The sequence below is a fragment of the Pleurodeles waltl genome, chromosome 10 (assembly GCF_031143425.1).
Source record: "Pleurodeles waltl isolate 20211129_DDA chromosome 10, aPleWal1.hap1.20221129, whole genome shotgun sequence".
NCBI lineage: Eukaryota > Metazoa > Chordata > Amphibia > Caudata > Salamandridae > Pleurodeles > Pleurodeles waltl.
Genome location: NC_090449.1, coordinates 1,064,890,321 through 1,064,910,533, shown reverse-complemented (window position 1 = coordinate 1,064,910,533; position 20,213 = coordinate 1,064,890,321). Strand labels below are relative to the sequence as shown.

General features: G+C 46.2%; 1 protein-coding gene across 2 annotated transcripts in view; it reads right to left on the bottom strand.

The window, feature by feature from the left end:
* Positions 1–20,213, bottom strand: part of ANKRD28 (ankyrin repeat domain 28) — a 496,481-nt gene that overhangs the window by 193,154 nt on the left and 283,114 nt on the right. For both annotated transcript variants that reach the window (XM_069212092.1, XM_069212091.1), the window contains exons 9-10: positions 10,969–11,047; positions 341–455 (exon numbers count right to left, since the gene is read on the bottom strand). In XM_069212092.1, the coding sequence (XP_069068193.1) occupies positions 341–455; positions 10,969–11,047 (194 nt within the window). The remainder of the gene's footprint in view (positions 1–340; positions 456–10,968; positions 11,048–20,213) is intronic.

Below are 20,213 nucleotides of genomic sequence, written 5' to 3'. Positions count from 1 at the left end.
TCTTCAAATCTATATTCACTCTGAAAGGAGCCTGGTATTACAACACTGAAAATAGGTCGAACTCTTCTCTCTGGCACCTGAGAGCACTGGAGAGGCCAATTCTCAATGGTTTGCCTGTACTTTGTCTACTTCAATATTAAGACCAAGGTATGGCACCTGTGCTGCAAAGATCCCAGGACAAAACGCAACCGAGCGATGCGCGTGACAAAGGCAGCGCCCGCACTACCAGCCCTCAGCTAACATCTGGCCACAGACCGCATGCACCGCAGAGAGGAGCTAGATGGGGCACATTCACAACCTCGCCCACTTGAGCAGCACACTAGAATAAAGATTGGCTTACCTTGCAGTGTCGGCTCCGCTTGTGATGAGTGTGTTAATGAGCAGCTCATGGCCATATCGCGCTGCTATGTGCAGAGCCGTGTTGCCATTCTTATCTTTACAGTCTATTTCAGCTCCTGTAATGGAAGACAGTAATCATAAGGCAGGGCAAGCAGAGGATCAGCACTACATCTGAAGGAACACAGGATGCTCACACATTAGTCAAAAGCAAGCCTCGCGCATCGTAACCACACCAATGTGCAGCAAAGGATTCACCAGCTACTACTGCAAATAAAAACAAGTCACTCCAGTCACTTTTGGGCTACCAATCAACATCCTCTCCCTCTAAATTAGTGGGAGAGCCTCCTCGGCAAGGAAATAGGAAGGAAGGACTTGGAAAAATGGTTAGAGAAGCAAAAGTGGTCATGCTAGCCATTTAATGTGGAGGTCGCGCTTGTTGCTGCTTCGCCACAGACTTGTCCCTTTCATTGCTAAAACCAAATGGTAACACTCTTCGAAACACCAAACTTTGTATCAAACTGCAGAGTTATGCGTGTGTTTTAAAGTTTGTGACATCGTACTAATGTGCATGTGTCTGCATGCTCAACCGTTGCACACACACTGCAGAGATGAAGTGGAGAGTGGATGTGTAGGTGGTGTTAGGCTGTTTGATTAGGGCTGTAAAGCTCGCTCGAATGAGCGAGCTGTAGCTTCTACATCCATAAACAGCCTTTTCTCCAACCCAAAAGGACCATTTCAACACAGAAGGGATGAAGTGTGGGATGGAAAGGTAAGGAAGACAACTATCACAATTGCTCAGTGAATGAAAGGAAGGAGGATGGACATGTGAAGGGAGCTGCAATGTAAACCTGAGAGGGTACAGCTACAAATATTCCTCAGCATGATCTGCACATACAGAACACTGAAAGACATGATGTTTATCTCACACATGTGGACAGATGGTTTGCAGATAACACTGAGGAACACAGTTCGAATTTCACTTGTGCTCTTTGGCCCTAGGGCCCAGGTGCAGGACTCCTTCAGAAGGAGGAAGTAATTTGCAGATCTGCAAGACTACAGTGCAAGTAGAATGAAAGAGCCTGACTAACATCAATATAATGAAAAATGTTTTACCACCTGTAGAGGACTTCGAGGAACAAGTTGGAAATGTTTCTAAATGGCATCAAATCTATTAGTGAATTTGGAAGTATAAAAACATTTGGTAAAACAGCTTTATGACTAGGCCACAGAAGTCAAGACTTCATGTCCAAGGAATGCTGACTTCCAACCTTAGACAGCTGTAACCACAAGAGTTGAATTAATTTAGCTAACACCACCTGGGGAAACCTTAAATCAAACTATAGGTAGAAATATTGAAAAAAAGGACTGAACAAACCGCAACACAGTGCAAAATAGAAGAGGGCCAGCTAAGCAGGACGGCCAATGCTAGCGGACTAAAAACCTAAGAGAGGCTGGTAGAACAACCTGCTGATAGAAAACCACAGACACCTTGCGGTATGTGGAACAAGATTAACACTAGGCAGATAATCGTCACAGAAGAAGACGGAAACCACAGAAAGGCCAAGATAATGGCAATGATAACTCCAGCAGACAGAAAATAGTTGCTGAAAAAATAGGACCCAAGGAAAAAAGGTCAGAGTCCCAGAGGGACAAAGCCTGCGTAAAAGAAAGTGATCCAGCATGTGGACTGAATAAAATATCTTGAAGTGTAAGATATATTTGACGTCTGCAAGGAGTCTGCAAATTCAAATGCAAGTCTATCAACCAGTGGGTTACAGCTTTAAGCAACAAAACAATATGTGGTTAGGGAGGATTAAATGTGCGACAGAAGGAGACATGACTACCTTCATGGAGCCGTCATGGAAAGGATTGAGCAAGTGCTAAGATTAGAATCCTTCACGTTAAATGCCAGGACAGCAGTCAAAAGATGACCAAGGTCACACAAAAGGGAAAAAAATCCAAAGAAGGGAGAAACCCGAAAGAGAGAAGGATGGAAACGTCGAACTCGGGAGGGCAAGACTATCATTCTTGAACAAAGTCAAGAACCCAGACGCATATGGATGAAGTCCTGAACCTACGAGAGCGCGGGGGGGGGCGGATGGTGGACAAAGTAGGCATTGTGGAAAAACTGACGCTGCAAGGAAGAACTGTACATACATACACAAAGCTGCCTTCACAGTGGTTTTCATGGTGCCCTCTACTATCAGTGCAGGCAGAAAGGGAAAGACCGATATCCATAGAATATTCCATACAAGGTAGACAAATGCCAACGCCACACTCCAACTTTCGTTATCAAAGCAAAGACTCTTGCTCTCGAAAAATAAAAATGCTTTGATAACGAAGGTTGGAGTGCGGCATTGACATTTGTCTACCTTGAATGGAGATATATATATATATATATATATATACACACACACACACTGAAAAAAGGCTACAGGGACGTTACAGTTAGGTTCGGAATTTACTCGTACAAAGCCATAGAAATTCAGCAGTTATAGTTATTTCACGTCACTATAACTCACACTCTGAGTAACTACAACTCGTGCCTTTAACATGCAGTTTTCTTATAATTTTATTGCAAATGTTGCAATGCTAATATCAAAGATGCCATAGACGATGTCATCAATGATATATGTGGAGTAATTAGCTGTGCAGGCACGAGTTATAGTTACCTTAGGGTGCAAGTTATAGTTACTTGAAATAACTAACTATAGCTGCTCAATTGTTATGGTTTTGTAAGAGTAATTCAGAACCTAATCATAACGTTCCTGTAACCTTTGTTTTTTTCAATTAATTTCTATGTTTTTTTTAAATGTAAATTAATTATAATTACTAGACGTTATTCCAGCCTCCGGTGTGCACAGCCTTTGGCCGTGCACGGGGGTTGTTAGTCACAGGGCAGAGCCTGTGGCCAGGCCCTGCAACCAAGTCCTTATAACCACCCAACCACCGCACCACAGGGCCCGTCTCTGTCAGTGGATCTGTGAGTGTCTACATGAATGTCTGAGTGGGCCTGAAAGTGGGTGTGTTAGTCTATGAGTGGGTTCCTGAGTGTCTGAGTGGGTGGTGGGTGTGAGAGTGGGTGTATGAGTGAGTGCATGTATGAGTGAATGAATTAGTGTGAATTATTTTTTCCAATATTTTTTATTTTTTTACATATGCTCAAATATTTGAGAGTATCCGAGAATATTCGCAAATATCGCACAGTGGTGAAAAAAAATCATTTTAAACCCCTAATTTGACCCTAAAGCACCCCTATATCACTCCCCTGGTGTCATGGTACCTCCACTATGACCCCTTATACCACTTATCACTTCTATTTTCAGCCCCAGGGGCCCTCTAGGATAAAACGCTCTAGGATAAAATAAAATGGCGGCAGCAACTTTCTAGTCAGGTTGTGGACAGCTAATTACAGCTCTTCAATTGGCACGTGCATTCCTGAATTTTTGCGATATAGTCACAAGGGATCTGTGTCCCGAGATATACAAATTTATTTTCACTTTACTATCTCTAAAACTGCTGAACGGATTTCCCCAAATAAAACTAAGTGTGATCTGCATACCGAAAGCTAGCTTTCTGCCAAATTTGGTGTAATTCCGTCCAGCGGTTCGGGCTATAGTTGTGTCTAACGGTCCTATGGGAATTAACATGGAAACAAAATGTTTGACACCCCACTTTTACTCAGTCTACGACTGACGGATCACCCTGAAACTTTCCACGCACAAGATTCACCAGGCCACTTTGTTTGGAAATTTTCGTGAAGATTCGATCGGTGTCAAAGATATAGGTAAGTCCAAATAAAAATGGCTTTTTCTATGGAAACATGGTCCTTCAAGTCAGAAGGAAGACTATGAGGTCCCCGAAGAAGAAAAAGATGCCTGTGGCACATGGGGAGACAAAAAGCATGTGACTAGTACACAGAGGAATAGCAGTTCATGAGAAAAGCATAAGGAATAGAAACCAGTGCACGGAGGGCGAAAGAATGTGCACCCTACATGTCACATAATAAAGACAGAAAGAGGGACACTTCGAATCGAAGATGTACCAAACCCACCCATGTGGATCTAGAACGTGGATTTGGAAGCACAAACACCGCCACCCACTGGACTAGGGATAAAGGACATCCCTGTAGAGAGCACAATCTTAGATGCCAAGCCCATTAGCAGAGAAAACAGAAAAAATCCTTTAAGAGGTATCAGTCTAAAAAACAGGGTCACAAGAAATGATCGAACCTGTCCACAATAGTGGAAAAAGAAATACAACACCAGCAAACAAAGAAATACAACACCAGCAAACGCAGAAACACCACCTTTGGTGCTAGGTAGTGTGAAGTTAATAAGAAAAAGCACCTGCAGTGAGCAAGAACACTACACTGGGCGCTGTACTGGAGGAGAACAGCACTCTACCCCTAGAGGTGGAGAGAAGCAACAGGGGAATAAAAACCACCCCGAACACTGGAATGAAACCAATACAGAGTGAGACCCTGTACCACCAGGAGGCATTAAGACTATCACCACGCAGAGCCACTGAAGAGGCCATTACCCTTCCAACAGAATCGGTGGTATCCATACCACATCGGATACTAAGCATGGCAGCTTGCTGACGACCCCGTACTAAGGGAAACAGAATATTTGAGCTTCCTTGGGGAGAGAAGGCAGAATGTGCTCCACTGAGTCCCACAAGACATGGGAGAAGTGAACAAAGACACAATATGTGTTGACAGAACGCAGGGCAGAGCTAGATGAAGTCAAACTACGCCTATCAGAAGCATCAAGCTGCCTTACCTCTCGCTCCGAAGAGACATGAGCAAGACACTGTGCAGCTAAAGCTGCTTGCACCACAAAGCTTTGAGTTGACGGATGACGACAGGGGCAAGATGGATCCTCACGAGTTGGTCTGTGTCTATGTGAAATAGAGCATTCCGCAGGAGGGTCAGATTTCGGCTGTGCTCAAACCCCCAAGTGGATATCGTAAAGAGTCTCACAATAAGGAAGGACAGGCTCTACAGAAGACAGGTCAGGATGTAGTACATCAAGTAAAATGTCTGTTGACAATTCAGCAGTAGAAGTTGTAAATTCAACACCTCCGAAACACATTTCAACTTATCTGCTAGAGCAGAACTTGCCTCTGTAGCCAACCCAGGGGGCGACAGGAGGCTGGATGCCGGGGAGGAGTCCAAGCCACTAGCATTGCCCAATTCAAATAACCAATCCGATTGAGTATTTGGAATGGTGTTGGAAAGGGAGGCGGATAATCCAAACCGTGCCCCACGGATTGCAGAACTGAAGGATGGGCTGCAGAAGACAAAATGCCAGAATAGGAGACAGTCGACTATCGGCGCTGCTCCCGGCATCAGGATCAATGTTGCCCGATGTCGTGAGGGTGAGACCTTGATGTCCGAAGGTGCTCTGGTCAACTTCGGTGAAACTACCACCGGAGAGTGGAGCAAAGTGGACACCACCACCAAAGTCTGCAAAGCAGAGCTTGACGCGGACAATGGAGCCAGCAGGTAAGAGTCAGGCATGGAAGGTGGAAGCTGCAGAGAGCTGTGCACTGGTGCCAAAGCTACTCCGGAGACCGAGTCAAGGAGCCCAACGGGCACCAAGGGCAAACCAGTCCACCTCGCAGTAGCCCTATCTTAGGGGTTGTACTAGCCTGGAGGTGGCACGCTTATCTGACTAGCTAACTTTCCTGCCTGTCCAGGTGCCAAATGTGCTCTGGACAGGGGTTGGGCTTCCTCTCCACCGAGGGGAGCCAGATTTGCATTTCTAAGGCAGCAGTCCTTTGAGGCTTGCAGCCTTAGGAAGGCTAATCAGCAGGTCATCCTGTGGGAGGTGGTGTTACACCCTCTTCCCAGACAAGCTTTTGTTCTGGGCCTCATGAGGGGAGAAGGCTCTCAACCCTAGGGGGGCAGAACGGTGTCTCAGGTGGCAGAAACCAGTCAGTGAGCACACCAGAGACTGGTAGGGTCTCAGGGGGCACCTCTAAGGTGCCCTCTGTGTGTATGTATTGGTAAATCCAAAACAGGCATGTGTTGGTGCACCAATACGAGATGTTTGATACCAAACATCCCTAACTTCAGTGACGCAATCATGTAGCTGGGGAACTCATTGATGCACATGCATGTAAAATGGCTTTCCTGGTCACTTACCATGTCTGAGAACTGACAAAGACATAGCAGGGGCATATTTGCTCATGCAGATTTGCCCTCACATGGAATATAATGCACCCTTGCCTTAGGGCTGCAAGGCCTGCTAGAGGGGTGACTTACATATATTGCATGCAGTGTTAGGGGGCATGGCACACAGGCTGTGTCCCATGCCGTGTTTTCACTTTTGTCTGCACCAAGACGCAGCCTGCTATGGCAGCCTGTCATGTGCTTGGGGAGGGGTCCCTTAGGGTGGCACAATTCTTGCTGAAGCCCTTAGAGGCCTTCTTTAGTACCCCAGGCCCTAGGTACCATTTATCAGGAACCTAGAGGGTGCTAAAGGTTTTGCCAATTGGGGAAACAACTGTGCAGTTTTGGTAAAGAGCTTTGGGACTGGGACTGGGGACCTGCTTAGCAGGAACCCAGTGCACTTTCAGTCGAATACACATTGTGTACCAGGCAAAAAGTGGGCACTTTCCTACAAAGTCTCTTTTGTGGAAGTGTCAAGGGACGATTGGGTGGGGTGAGGAGGTTTGATTGGACGGTGCAGGTACAGGTGTGCAACGGGACCAGGCCAGTGTCAGGAGAAATGTTCAGCCAACTGGCCTCCATTTCATCACACTGCAGGGAAAACCCATCCATGACCAACAAATAGCTGGTTGGCTCTGATCAAAGTCTGAGCCAGTTACTGGTGGGCAGCTGCTAGGAAAAAGTGTTGTCTTACAAGTGTACGGGTACCAAGTACACAGGGAATGAGCTTGAGCGCAGCTGTGGCAGAGGTTGAGGTGGATTAGGTATGAAGTCAGACAGAACAAAAAGGCTGACATCTTCCTCTAGCATCTGTACCGGCAATAATGGAGGAGGAAGCGGCTTAGATCATGAGGCTACATGCTGAATCAGCTCTGGAGTCGCAGCTGAACCCAGAGCACGTTGTGGCAGTGCAGGCAACAATAAAAGCAGATCCACTGGTGGCATCTGCTGTCCCATGGGCCCTGAAGGTGCACCCAACAGAGCCGGTAAGGTGCAGACGATGCAGAGCGTGGCCTTCTTAAATGCCTCAATCTGTTGTGGCTTCACTGATGAAACTGGAAAATCGAGGTGCACTGGAATTAGCTGTGGAATTGCTCCTCACTCTGGTAACTACTGTGTGATCACAGGACAACTTGATGCCCTCAAGAATTCTCAGATTGAAGTGGCAAGAGTGGGATGAGGCCCACTTGGACTTGTTGCATTTCTTTTTTGACTTCAACTTACCCGAAGACTTGGCCCGTCGAGGGACCGGCCCAGACAGCAGGAATGGGTCCATGTCCCTGACTTCCAGAGGAAGTGGGCTTCAAGCAACTTGTCACAGCAACATAGAGCTTGGCTTTGCAGTGATAGATTGCCTTTGGGTGCATCAGGGCACACTCTTTGCATAAACTGGAGTTGTGGCCCGACCCTAAACACCAGAGAAACCGTTCACGAGGATCTGTCATAGACATCTGTTGCGACAGTCCTTGAAAGGTTTAAACCCTTTAGTTTAAAGAGGAGCATGTTCCCCTTGCATACTGTATGTATTTATGTAAATGGTAGTTTAACAGCGCAAACCTAGCCAAAATGCAGTGGAGCACTATACATGATCAAGACAAGCATAAAGTCAACAACAAGGAGGAGAGGAGGCTGGGTTGTGGTTGGTTAATGCACTACAGCACAGTGCTCCTTAGAAAGGTGAGCCTTCAAAGCTTTCCTACATTAGAGCAGTGTTCAGGCAGTCTTGTGGGATACCGGGAGGTTGCACGACAGGACGAGAATTGCTTGAATCACAATGTTTCAGGAACCTGTTTAGGGGAAGAGGGAGAATATCTTAAGCAGGGGTCTTCAACCAGAAGAAACATGCTGCAGGAAGCACTGAGTGAAAGCACTGTTAACATGATATCCAGGTTACGTACCACATTCAAAGGAATGGGCACCTAAGCGCATGAATGCTAACTGCTTGGTATCAGACCCCAGGGTAGTCGTGCGAACTAGAATGAGGTCTTCGCTTTTCTCAATGTTTAGGCTAAGATTGTTGCACTTTATCCAGTAGGCTGCAGGCCTCAAACATTCTTGGGAATTGGTCTGAGAGACAGTCATCTTTCTGTAATTCAGATAAACGGTGTCATCAGTGAAATAGTAGGAGAAAAAATAATCTAATTGGGCCACGCAACCAATGAACAAATGAACCATGCAGGACAAGCAGGAGGAAATTGAGACATTAAGCGCGATCTTGAAGAAAACACTGAACTCAAACTAAGGCAACGCCTTTCACCTAAGAGACTTCAAGTCTGCAAAACATAGTGGGTGAGAGACGGTGGTCAATGTTGCAGTAAGGTCTGGAAGGATGAGGGCAGCACCACCGCCCAGACCCAACAAGTGAAGCGATTCTGGGGGGCACTCAGCATGAAGGGCAAGACCTGGGCGCTTTTTTTTAAATAGAGAGAAGAGCCCATGGGCTAGTCCATGCCAGAGGGGTAGGTGTGTGGGGGTAGCAGAGAAAAGGAGCGGGGAAGAGATGGGATTGTATGGTGTCAGTGGCTACAGAGGAGTTACTAATATCAGTGAGACAGTTGAGGGTTCATGATTTAAAGAAGAGCAGCTGAACATAAACAAATTAGTGAAGAAGGGAGATGGGAATTAGGGGTCGAAATAAGGGGAAAAGAAGTCCGACTCAAAGGAGGTCATCTTTGTTAAGGGCAGCAGAAAAGCTAGTAGTTGAGACTTCGAAGCAAACATGGTTAGCCATCATGAACTGTGAGTTTGTTTTAAAAGGGAGGATTCCACGGAGGGAGGGATTTCAAAGGGCTCACGTTTTTGTCCACTCTGAGGGCGGGTCACCAACTTTTTTTTTAAAGTCCCAATGAGGAATCAGGGTTCAGAATAACAGACTTCAGTGTGTAAGTTTTCTTCACAGCACACAATGAAGTCTCCCAGAAGCAAACATCTGGAGGCTTCGGCTGTGGGACCTGATGTCACCAGCATATAACAGGTACCAACCTGCACACTGATGTCTGTTCCCACCACCTTTTCAGCTTCTTAGCAGGGTGTGCGGATAGGAACTGAGAAAGCATCAATGACAGCGGCAATAACAGCACATACAATGTTGGCATACATTGGGATCATTTTTCACACAGTGTTGACACACGATTAGCTGATCAGCCACTCTTCACAAATCCATGATTGATGAGGGAAGAAGGGAGGGAAATAAGCACACCGCTGAAAGATTATGTATCCACCAAAATATCTCTACCGAAGCTAAGTTTTTCTTCTGATGGATGCATCTTCCTGTCCATTCCTAACCTTGAGAAGGAGTCCCAAAGTAAACCTCTGAAGTGGGACTGGGTAGTGCCAATTAACCAAGGAGGTAATGCGTCCTTGCAATGGCAATGTTCCTGGCAATGGGTGCTTTGGCACTGAGGCAGCAGACAGCCCCTGAAATGTCTCTGTTGAGAGGTGCAGACGGAGGGCATGAATGCCCAAGGAGGGTCTTTCTTGGCCAACATCTTGATACGTGGCATGACCCCATGTGAAAAGGTGCATTTAGTGTTTGCTTTGCCTTTCTTGGCAGGAACTGATCATGTTCTCTGTCCAGTGGGGTACGGTTGATGTAGTGGAGGACACACATCTGGGATCCAGGCAACGCAGTTTCCCCTCTCCGTGGTGGGGTGAGGGGGTGTTATGAAAGCTGGAAGTGGTCAGCCCTACCCGTCCCGTAGACCACTATCTCCCACCCCAATTTCAAGCATCCATCACCTAGTAATACTACTGAGGCATCAGCCTGTCTTCAGCCCTGCAGTCAGTCACTTCTGTTCATCTCAGTCATCATTAGTTTGTACTCCTCAGCAGTTCAAGTGCAGACCGCATTTCAGCCTCTAACAACCATATAGAATGCTCGCTATGGGTGTATTTAAAATATATTATCAGGTCATTCACAAAGATGTTAAAAGCTGAGATTCTGGAAGTTACATGCTTGTCACAGAGCTGGGGGTATAGTTTGGCCTTCCCAGCTACCACTTATGTTCTCAAGATGTTTTATATTGGCCATGGTCGATTTTAGCCACTTTTCAAAATCAAAAGTTAAACTCAGATTAGAGAAGTAAACTACTTAGCGCCCATTGGATGAACCAGTTTATAAAACTGCCTGTGTCAGCGAATCAGCTTTTATTGTTTTCCGAAGGCTAATATTGCCAGAGCTGCACCAGAATGAAAAGCGCTGCACTCCACAAACACAATTGAGGTTTATGGACAGGCGTCAGTTAGATTTACTAACTGGTACCAATTAGGGGACCTGGATCGCATCAAACCAGTCAATGACGCCAAAATGCCAATTTGATCCCACCCAGAGGGCTGAGATGTCCCAACTATTACAGGATTAGAGCACTTTTAAACAGTGTAAGAAAAGAAAGATACAAGGAGGAAGAGAAACCAACATTAGATCATGAAGAGCCCCATTCCCTTGTAGTTACCATTCTGAATGATGGTTTGTGATCTGCTGAACCTGCCATGGATCGCGGTCATGTGCAACGGCGTCTTCCCATCTTTGCTCTGTAATAAAAAATAAAAAACATACAAAAATAAGTATCTGACTAATCTCTTATGGCCCTAAAATAAGGGCTCAACTCCAGCACTTCACTCACGAGCCTAAGACAGAATCTGCTCAGGAAAATTTAAGTTCAGCACTGAGAAGTAACTGTTGCATCTCTCCACTTTTAACGGCCTAAATGCACATTTTTTTTGTCTGAAATAAATGCTCTCAAATGTAACAACTTCAGTTTGGTAAAATATATGTTCGATGGCATCTGTCGCTGTAGATACACATGTTCTGCATAGCTCGCCATCTGGTGTTGGGTCGGAGTGTTACAAGTTGTTTTTCTTCGAAGAAGTCTTTCGAGTCACGGGACCGAGTGACTCCTCCTTCTGTCTCCATTGCGCATGGGCGTCGACTCCATCTTCGATTGTTTTCTTTCCGCCATCGGGTTCGGACGTGTTCCTGTCGCTCCGAGTTTCGGAACGGAAAGTTAGTAAATATTGGAAGATTTTCGTCGGTATTGTTGCGTTCGGGATCGGCGTAGTTAGATTCAACACCGCATCGAAGATCGACGCGCTCGGGTGCCCTTCGGGGTAGTTTTCGATCCCCCGTCGGGGCCTGGTCGGCCCGAGCGCGTGTCGAACAACGCCGATGGAACGGACCCGTTCCATTTTTGTCCCAAATGCCACAACAAATACCCGTATACAGACTGTGCCTGTCACCTGAGCACAGTGAAGAGACTTGCGAGGCCTGCCGCGCGTTCCGGTCCCGAAAGACACTCCGTGACTGTCGAGCCAGGAGACTTCAGATGGCGTCCACGCCGACAGCGCACCAAGAGTTCGAGGAACAAGAGGAAGAAGAAACCTTTTCGATCCACGAATCGGACTCCGAGGAATTCGACGATCAAAGAACCGTGAGTAAGACGTCGAAAACAACACATAAGAAAAGTGACAAGGCCCAGGGGACGCCACTGCCACCAGGCCATGGCTCTACCCATAAATTCGGTGACCGACCATCGGCACCGAAAAAGGCCCAAACAGTGCCGAGATCGTCCGACTCCGGTCGAGACACCGGCACGCAGCCTTCTCGGGATCGAGAAAGTGCTGGAGAAAAGCAACGACACCGAGATAGCGGTGTAGAAACGGCTCGATGCCGAGACAGCGGCACCGACGAAGATCGACGCCGAGAGGTTTCGACTCCAAAAAAGAAAAAACCCACCTCGGAGCCGAAAAAAGATACAGGCAGGGTTTCGGTGCCGAAACAACCCGAAACCGACCCAGGTCCAGGCTCTTATACAGAGGAGCAATCACTGTCCTCTCAGATGCGAAAGCATAGGTTTGAGGAAGAGCTGCAATCCACCGAAGTGGACCATACGCAAAAACGTATTTTCATACAGCAGGGAACAGGAAGAATTAGCACCCTTCCCCCTATTAGGAGAAAAAGGAGACTGGAGTTTCAAACAGACCAGGCGCCACAAACAAAAATGGTGAAAAAGGTGACTCCGCCACCCTCTCCTCCACCTGTAATTAACGTCTCACCAGCGCAAACTCCGTCACATTCCCCGGCTCACACCACCATGAGCCAAGGTGACCAGGATCAAGACGCTTGGGACTTATATGACGCCCCAGTGTCCGGAGGCATATCCAACAAAGCCCTCACCACCAGAAGACAGCTCAGCATACTCTCAAGTGGTGGCTAGAGCAGCACAATTCCACAACGTAAACCTCCACTCAGAACAAGTCGAGGATGACTTTTTATTCAACACCCTCTCCTCCACCCACAGCTCCTACCAAAGCCTGCCTATGCTGCCAGGTATGCTTCGGCACGCAAAGGAAATCTTCAAGGAGCCGGTCAAAAGTAGGGCAATAACGCCAAGGGTGGAAAAGAAGTATAAGGCACCTCCTACAGACCCTGTTTTCATCACCACACAGCTGCCACCAGATTCCATCGTAGTAGGAGCAGCTCGGAAAAGAGCCAACTCCCACACATCTGGGGATGCACCACCCCCAGATAAAGAGAGCCGCAAGTTCGATGCAGCTGGGAAAAGAGTCGCAGTACAAGCTGCAAACCAGTGGCGCATCGCTAACTCTCAAGCACTACTTGCGCGCTATGACAGAGCCCATTGGGATGAGATGCAACACCTCATCGAGCATCTTCCCAAGGAACTACAAAAGAGGGCAAAGCAGGTGGTTGAGGAAGGACAGAACATATCAAATAACCAGATACGATCTTCTATGGACGCAGCAGACACAGCTGCAAGAACAATTAATACATCTGTGACCATTAGAAGGCACGCATGGCTAAGAACGTCTGGGTTCAAACCAGAGATACAGCAGGCAGTGCTCAATATGCCATTCAACGAAAAACAACTGTTCGGACCAGAAGTGGACACGGCAATCGAAAAACTTAAAAAAGACACTGACACTGCTAAAGCCATGGGCGCACTCTACTCCCTGCAGAGCAGAGGAACCTACAGCACCTTCCGCAAGACACCCTTTAGAGGGGGGTTTCGGGGTCAGGCCACACAAGCCAGCACCTCGCAGGCAACACCGTCCAGCTACGAGGGACAGTACAGGGGAGGCTTTCGGGCCAATACAGAGGAGGGCAATTCCCTAGGAATAGAGGAAAATTTCAAAGCCCCAAAACCCCTACAACCAAGCAGTGACTCACACGTCACTCATCCCCTCCACACAACACCAGTGGGGGGAAGAATAGGTCAGTATTACCAAGCATGGGAGGAAATAACTACAGACACTTGGGTCTTAGCAATTATCCAACATGGTTATTGCATAGAATTCCTACAATTCCCTCCAAACATACCACCAAAAGCACAGAATTTATCAAAACAACATTCCGAACTTCTGGAAATAGAAGTTCAAGCACTATTGCAAAAGAATGCAATCTAATTAGTACCAAAGACACAAACAAACACAGGAGTCTATTCACTGTACTTCTTAATACCAAAAAAGGACAAAACACTGAGACCAATCCTAGACCTCAGAATACTAAACACCTACATCAAATCAGACCACTTTCACATGGTCACTCTACAAGAAGTGTTACCATTCCTAAAACTACAGGACTACATGACAACCTTAGACCTCAAAGACGCGTATTTCCATATACCGATACATCCGTCGCACAGGAAATACCTACGGTTCGTATTCAAAGGAATACATTACCAATTCAAAGTACTGCCTTTTGGTTTAACAACCGCACCAAGAGTCTTTACAAAATGTCTAGCAGTAGTGGCTGCACACATCAGAAGCCAGCAAATACATGTATTCCCGTATCTAGACGACTGGCTAATCAAAACCAATTCACTAACAAAGTGCTTACAACACACAAATCAAATCATACAAACCCTCTACAAACTAGGTTTCACCGTCAACTTTGCAAAATCCAACATTTTGCCGTGCAAAGTACAACAATACCTGGGAGCCATAATAGACGCAACAAAAGGAGTAGCCACTCCAAGTCCACAAAGAATTCAAAATTTCAACAAGATCATACAACGCATGTATCCAACACAAACAATACAAGCAAAGATGATATTACAACTCCTAGGCATGATGTCTTCATGCATAGCCATTGTCCCGAACGCAAGACTACACATGAGGCCCTTACAACAGTGCCTAGCATCACAATGGTCACAAGCACAGGGTCACCTTCTAGATCTGGTGTTGATAGACCGCCAAACTTACCTCACTTCTATGGTGGAACAGTATAAATTTAAACAAAGGGCGGCCATTCCAAGACCCAGTGCCACAATACGTAATAACAACAGATGCTTCCATGACAGGGTGGGGAGCACACCTCGATCAACACAGGATACAAGGACAATGGAACGTACATCAAACAAAACTGCATATAAATCACCTAGAAATGCTAGCAGTTTTCCAAGCATTAAGGGCTTTCCAACCACTTATAACTCACAAAAACATTCTTGTCAAAACAGACAACATGACAACAATGTATTATCTAAACAAACAGGGGGGGACACACTCAACGCAGTTGAGCCTTCTAGCACAGAAGATATGGCGATGGGCAATTCACAACCACATTCGCCTAATAGCGCAGTTTATTCCAGGGATCCAGAATCAACTTGCAGACAATCTCTCTCGAGATCACCAACAGGTCCACGAATGGGAAATTCACCCCCAAATTCTAAACACTTACTTCAGACTCTGGGGAACACCCCAAATAGACTTGTTTGCAACAAGAGAGAACGCAAAATGCCAAAACTTCGCATCCAGATACCCACACAGGCAGTCCCAAGGCAATGCCCTATGGATGAACTGGTCAGGGATATTTGCCTACGCTTTTCCTCCTCTCCCTCTCCTTCCTTATCTGGTAAACAAATTGAGTCAAAACAAACTCAAACTCATTTTAATAGCACCAACTTGGGCAAGGCAACCCTGGTACACAACACTGCTAGACCTATCAGTAGTACCCCACATCAAATTGCCCAACAGGCCGGATCTGTTAACACAACACAACCAACAGATCAGACATCCAGATCCAGCATCGCTGAATCTAGCAATCTGGCTCCTGAAATCCTAGAATTCGGACACTTACAACTTACCCAAGAATGTATGGAAGTCATAAAGCAAGCCAGAAGGCCGTCCACTAGGCACTGCTATGCAAGTAAATGGAAGAGGTTTGTCTGCTACTGCCATCATAATCAGATCCAACCTTTACACGCAACTCCAAAGGATGTAGTGGGTTACTTGCTTCACTTACAAAAATCTAACCTAGCCTTCTCTTCCATTAAAATACACCTTGCGGCAATATCTGCATACCTGCAGACTACCTATTCAACTTCCCTATATAGGATACCAGTCATTAAAGCATTCATGGAAGGCCTTAAAATAATTATACCACCAAGAACACCACCTGTTCCTTCATGGAACTTAAATGTTGTCTTAACAAGACTCATGGGTCCACCTTTTGAACCCATGCACTCTTGCGAAATACAGTTCCTAACCTGGAAGGTTGCATTTCTCATCGCCATTACATCTCTAAGAAGAGTAAGCGAAATTCAGGCGTTCACAATACAAGAACCTTTTATACAACTACACAAAAATAAAGTCGTCCTAAGGACTAATCCTAAATTTTTACCAAAGGTTATTTCACCGTTCCACCTAAATCAAACAGTGGAACTACCAGTGTTCTTCCCACAGCCAGATTCCGTAGCTGAGAGGGCACTACATACATTAATGCTCTTTTGACATCTAATGTACTACATTGACAGAACGAAAAACATCAGAAAGACTAAACAACTATTTATTGCATTCCAAAAACCTCATGCAGGAAACCCAATATCAAAACAAGGTATAGCCAGATGGATAGTTAAATGCATCCAAATCTGCTACCTTGAAGCAAAACGACAACTGCCCATTACACCAAGGGCACACTCAACCAGAAAAAAAGGTGCTACCATGGCCTTTCTAGGAAACATTCCAATGCAAGAAATATGTAAGGCAGCCACATGGTCTACGCCACACACGTTCACCAAGCACTACTGTAAAGACGTGTTATCCGCACAGCAAGCCACAGTAGGTCAAGCCGTGTTAAGAACATTATTTCAAACTACTTCCACTCCTACAGGCTGAGCCACCGCTTTTGGGGAGATAACTGCTTACTAGTCTATGCAGAACATGTGTATCTACAGCGACAGATGCCATTGAACTGAAAATGTCACTTACCCAGTGTACATCTGTTCGTGGCATCAGTCGCTGGAGATTCACATGTGCCCACCCACCTCCCCGGGAGCCTGTAGCAGTTCGGAAGTTAGCTTCAACTTTTTACATTTGTATATATATTATTTTAACCTTAAATAGGTACATACTTAGTCACTCCATTGCATGGGCACTATTACTACAGCACAACTCCTACCTCACCCTCTGCGGGGAAAACAATCGAAGATGGAGTCGACGCCCATGCGCAATGGAGACAGAAGGAGGAGTCACTCGGTCCCGTGACTCGAAAGACTTCTTCGAAGAAAAACAACTTGTAACACTCCGACCCAACACCAGATGGCGAGCTATGCAGAACATGTGAATCTCCAGCGACTGATGCCACGAACAGATGTACACTGGGTAAGTGACATTTTCATTTAAAACGGTGTCTGAAAAAAAGAGGATTAAGGGGCCTTAAAAGTTAAAGTTTTGTTTCACTGCTGAATTTTATTTAAATTTTGTTCGATTCGTATTGAAAGCGCTATTTGGTTGACTTGGGGACTAGGGTGTAGCAGGGAAGGGCTGTGATGCTGACTAGGGCTTACACAGCCTGCAAGCTGCTTCATCACTCGAGTTTCAAGTGTGATGAACCTCCCTAGGAATGATCAGTGGCTACACCGGACCCTAGGCCTGTTACGCTCTGTCCGTCCCACGATTCCCCAGTCTAACACTGGCTCAGGTACTCCGAGAGAAATGGTGGCACACACTGAACTACTGATAACCCCAAGGAGAGGGGTCAGCTGATTCCACTGTAAGGATCTCACCACATTCAATGGTGAATCATCAGTGCGCTGGTCCTACAGTTATGCTTGCTTCCATAGCGAAATGTCAGAGGCCAACGAGCTCTGACTGCAGTAAACAGACCATGACCTGCTCTATAAAGAGAGCTGGCCCGAGAGTTGTGTCCCTGCTGGGAATCAGCCACTTCATCTTCAGTAATGATCCAAGTCCACGAGCGGATCCGGAGCGGACCTCGGTGGCCGGAGCCGAAGCTGCCGGCATGGAACCCGAAGGCCCAAAGGCTCCGTATCAGGGTTGGACCACCCAAAGATGAGGCGCATGGCCTCATAAAACTCTTCAAGCTAGGCGGGGGTCGCTCCGGGAAACTTAGGAAAGCGCAGAACCAACCCAGGCTCAGAGGACAGAGGCCTTGTACGTGGACGCTCCTCCCACATCGGCCGAGCGACAGGGCAAAGTCGGAGAGCAAAAATGGAGTGACTCTGCCAACCCTCCTCACGCAGTGCTCGATTCCTGCCTGCTCTGGTATCAAAAATGCAGGTTACGGATTCAAAGTTTCTTTGGTGTCATCTACCAGCTCTAGCACCCCAATTACAGTTTCAGGTGCTGCTTGCAGGGCAACTGCTCTTGGGAAGTGATTGGCTTCCACCACCAATGGTGTTTATAAATCAAACACCTGAGGGTACACGTACTGCACATGTACTGGTGCTCTGGGAAGACGCAAAATGTGATTTGAAAAATTGAGAAGAAAAATCAGACTAGAAGGAGTTGCGGGATGGACAGTACAATAAATTGGCTCCTCTAACCAAAAAAAAAAAAAAGACATTTAGACCAGCAGCTGCCCTTGCCTAGTCCTACATTAGTTTATTGGGTTCTTCCAGGTGTTAAACATGATCGCTGAAGAAAAAGCTGGCCTCCTTGCAATACCATGCATGTCACTAACCTACTCAATGGTGCATGTTCAATCCCTGTACAGCCCAACAGCATCCAACAGTCAATCACTGATGGAAGAGTCTGGTGCACACCTCTTCCTGGTCATCAGCAAATCCTGATCCGATCGGTCTTCCCCAATCTCATGGCAGCACATGTAATTAGGAAGAAGGCTCAGGTGAACTTCCTGCCATCCTAGCTCCTTAGTAGAAAGGAGGGCTTCAGCCCATTCCCTTTGAAAGAAAATGATGCTTGCGAACAGCAGCCGAGTGTCAGTTATTATACATGTCCTCTTCTATGTTTGACACAATCCGGCATTAGGCAATGTACCAGTACTGGATAAATTGTTCCAGTGAAGATCAGCAGAATGCGTGAGGTACCATCTGCAGACGGCAGGTTACACAAACTGACGAGTGGCCCCAAGCCCACTGAGTTCTCACCAGCATCTTCCATGCTTTAGAATTAGATCAGGACTGACTGTTCTTAACAATATAACAGGACCCCAGGACTCTAAAAGTACCACTACTGAGGTCTGTCAAATCTTCATGAATTGCAAAGAGACTGCTCAATTCCTAAATCCGAAGTTAAGATTTTAGAATACTAACACTTGCAAAACAAACACTGATGCAACATTCTCGTCAAGTGAAATATCACAGCATATAGCTCGTCTCTGTTCACTAAAATCGTGCTAGGGTTTCTCTTTTCAGAAAAACAATGTCCCAAATTCAGATTTGAAAGGATTATGTTCCTTACCCTTAAGCATGTTTTTGTTGCATGTAGTTCTGTAGACTCACATGCGCTGCATACTCAAGCCATCTAGTGTTTGGGTCAGACTGTTGCGACTTGCTTTTCCATCAAATAAGTCTTTTGAGTAAGGAGGTCTCAATGGCTCTAGGGTCAATGACTAACCTCACCTTTCAACTCAAAACATCTACTATTAATCCACTTTAGGACCCTTAGACTCAATCACTTTAGTTTATGGCTTATTTCCCCACTTGATGTGCTGGTCAATGAGAAGGAATTAGTTGTGTATTGTGCTCACCCTCTGCCGCTTGGTATACCATCTTGTTGTTGGAATTCAGATAAGTCTACAAGAGGCTGAAGTGCACCTAGTGCCACAATTATTCCATAGAGGTAAAGGTCACCTACTCAGAAGCCTTGAAGGGTAATCGGAAGTTGAGACTTGCTCGGGCCCAGTCCTACTCTTTTGGCATAAACACTGCTAGCTAGTATGCCTACTCGAGACATTCAAAATAGTCCCTGGCTTACCAAGCCCACAGAATGTCTGGGTGCTTGTCCTTTTTCCTTTGTGAATCACTGTCCAATTTCTACAAGGACAGACTCCATTCCATCCATGAAGCTTTGCACCATATTGCTCCTTCAAGCCCACCAGGTCAGACTACTGATGTTGAGACCACTTCTTTGGGCTAGGAGAAATTGCTATCAATCTAGTACTTTTCACATCTAACCGTGTTGTGCAACTAATAAAGGCGATTCTCTCTGGATGACCCTTGACCTATCTGTTCTTGTCTTGACTATTCCAAAGCACTCAATCAGTGCCTCCTCTCCTCTAATATGAATTACCTTCAGGTGGATGGCAGCCTTCAGCTCAGTTTTCCTGACGGGGCCTCCATCTCCCTTCCTTAACCGGTTCAAGTCAGCACACCCTTTATCCTCTGCCAGAGCCCATCTTTTCATGGTACCCAAAAACAGGACGGCACGTCAAGGTGGTCACACCTTCTCTTCAGATAATCTCAGGGCCCTCAATTACTTT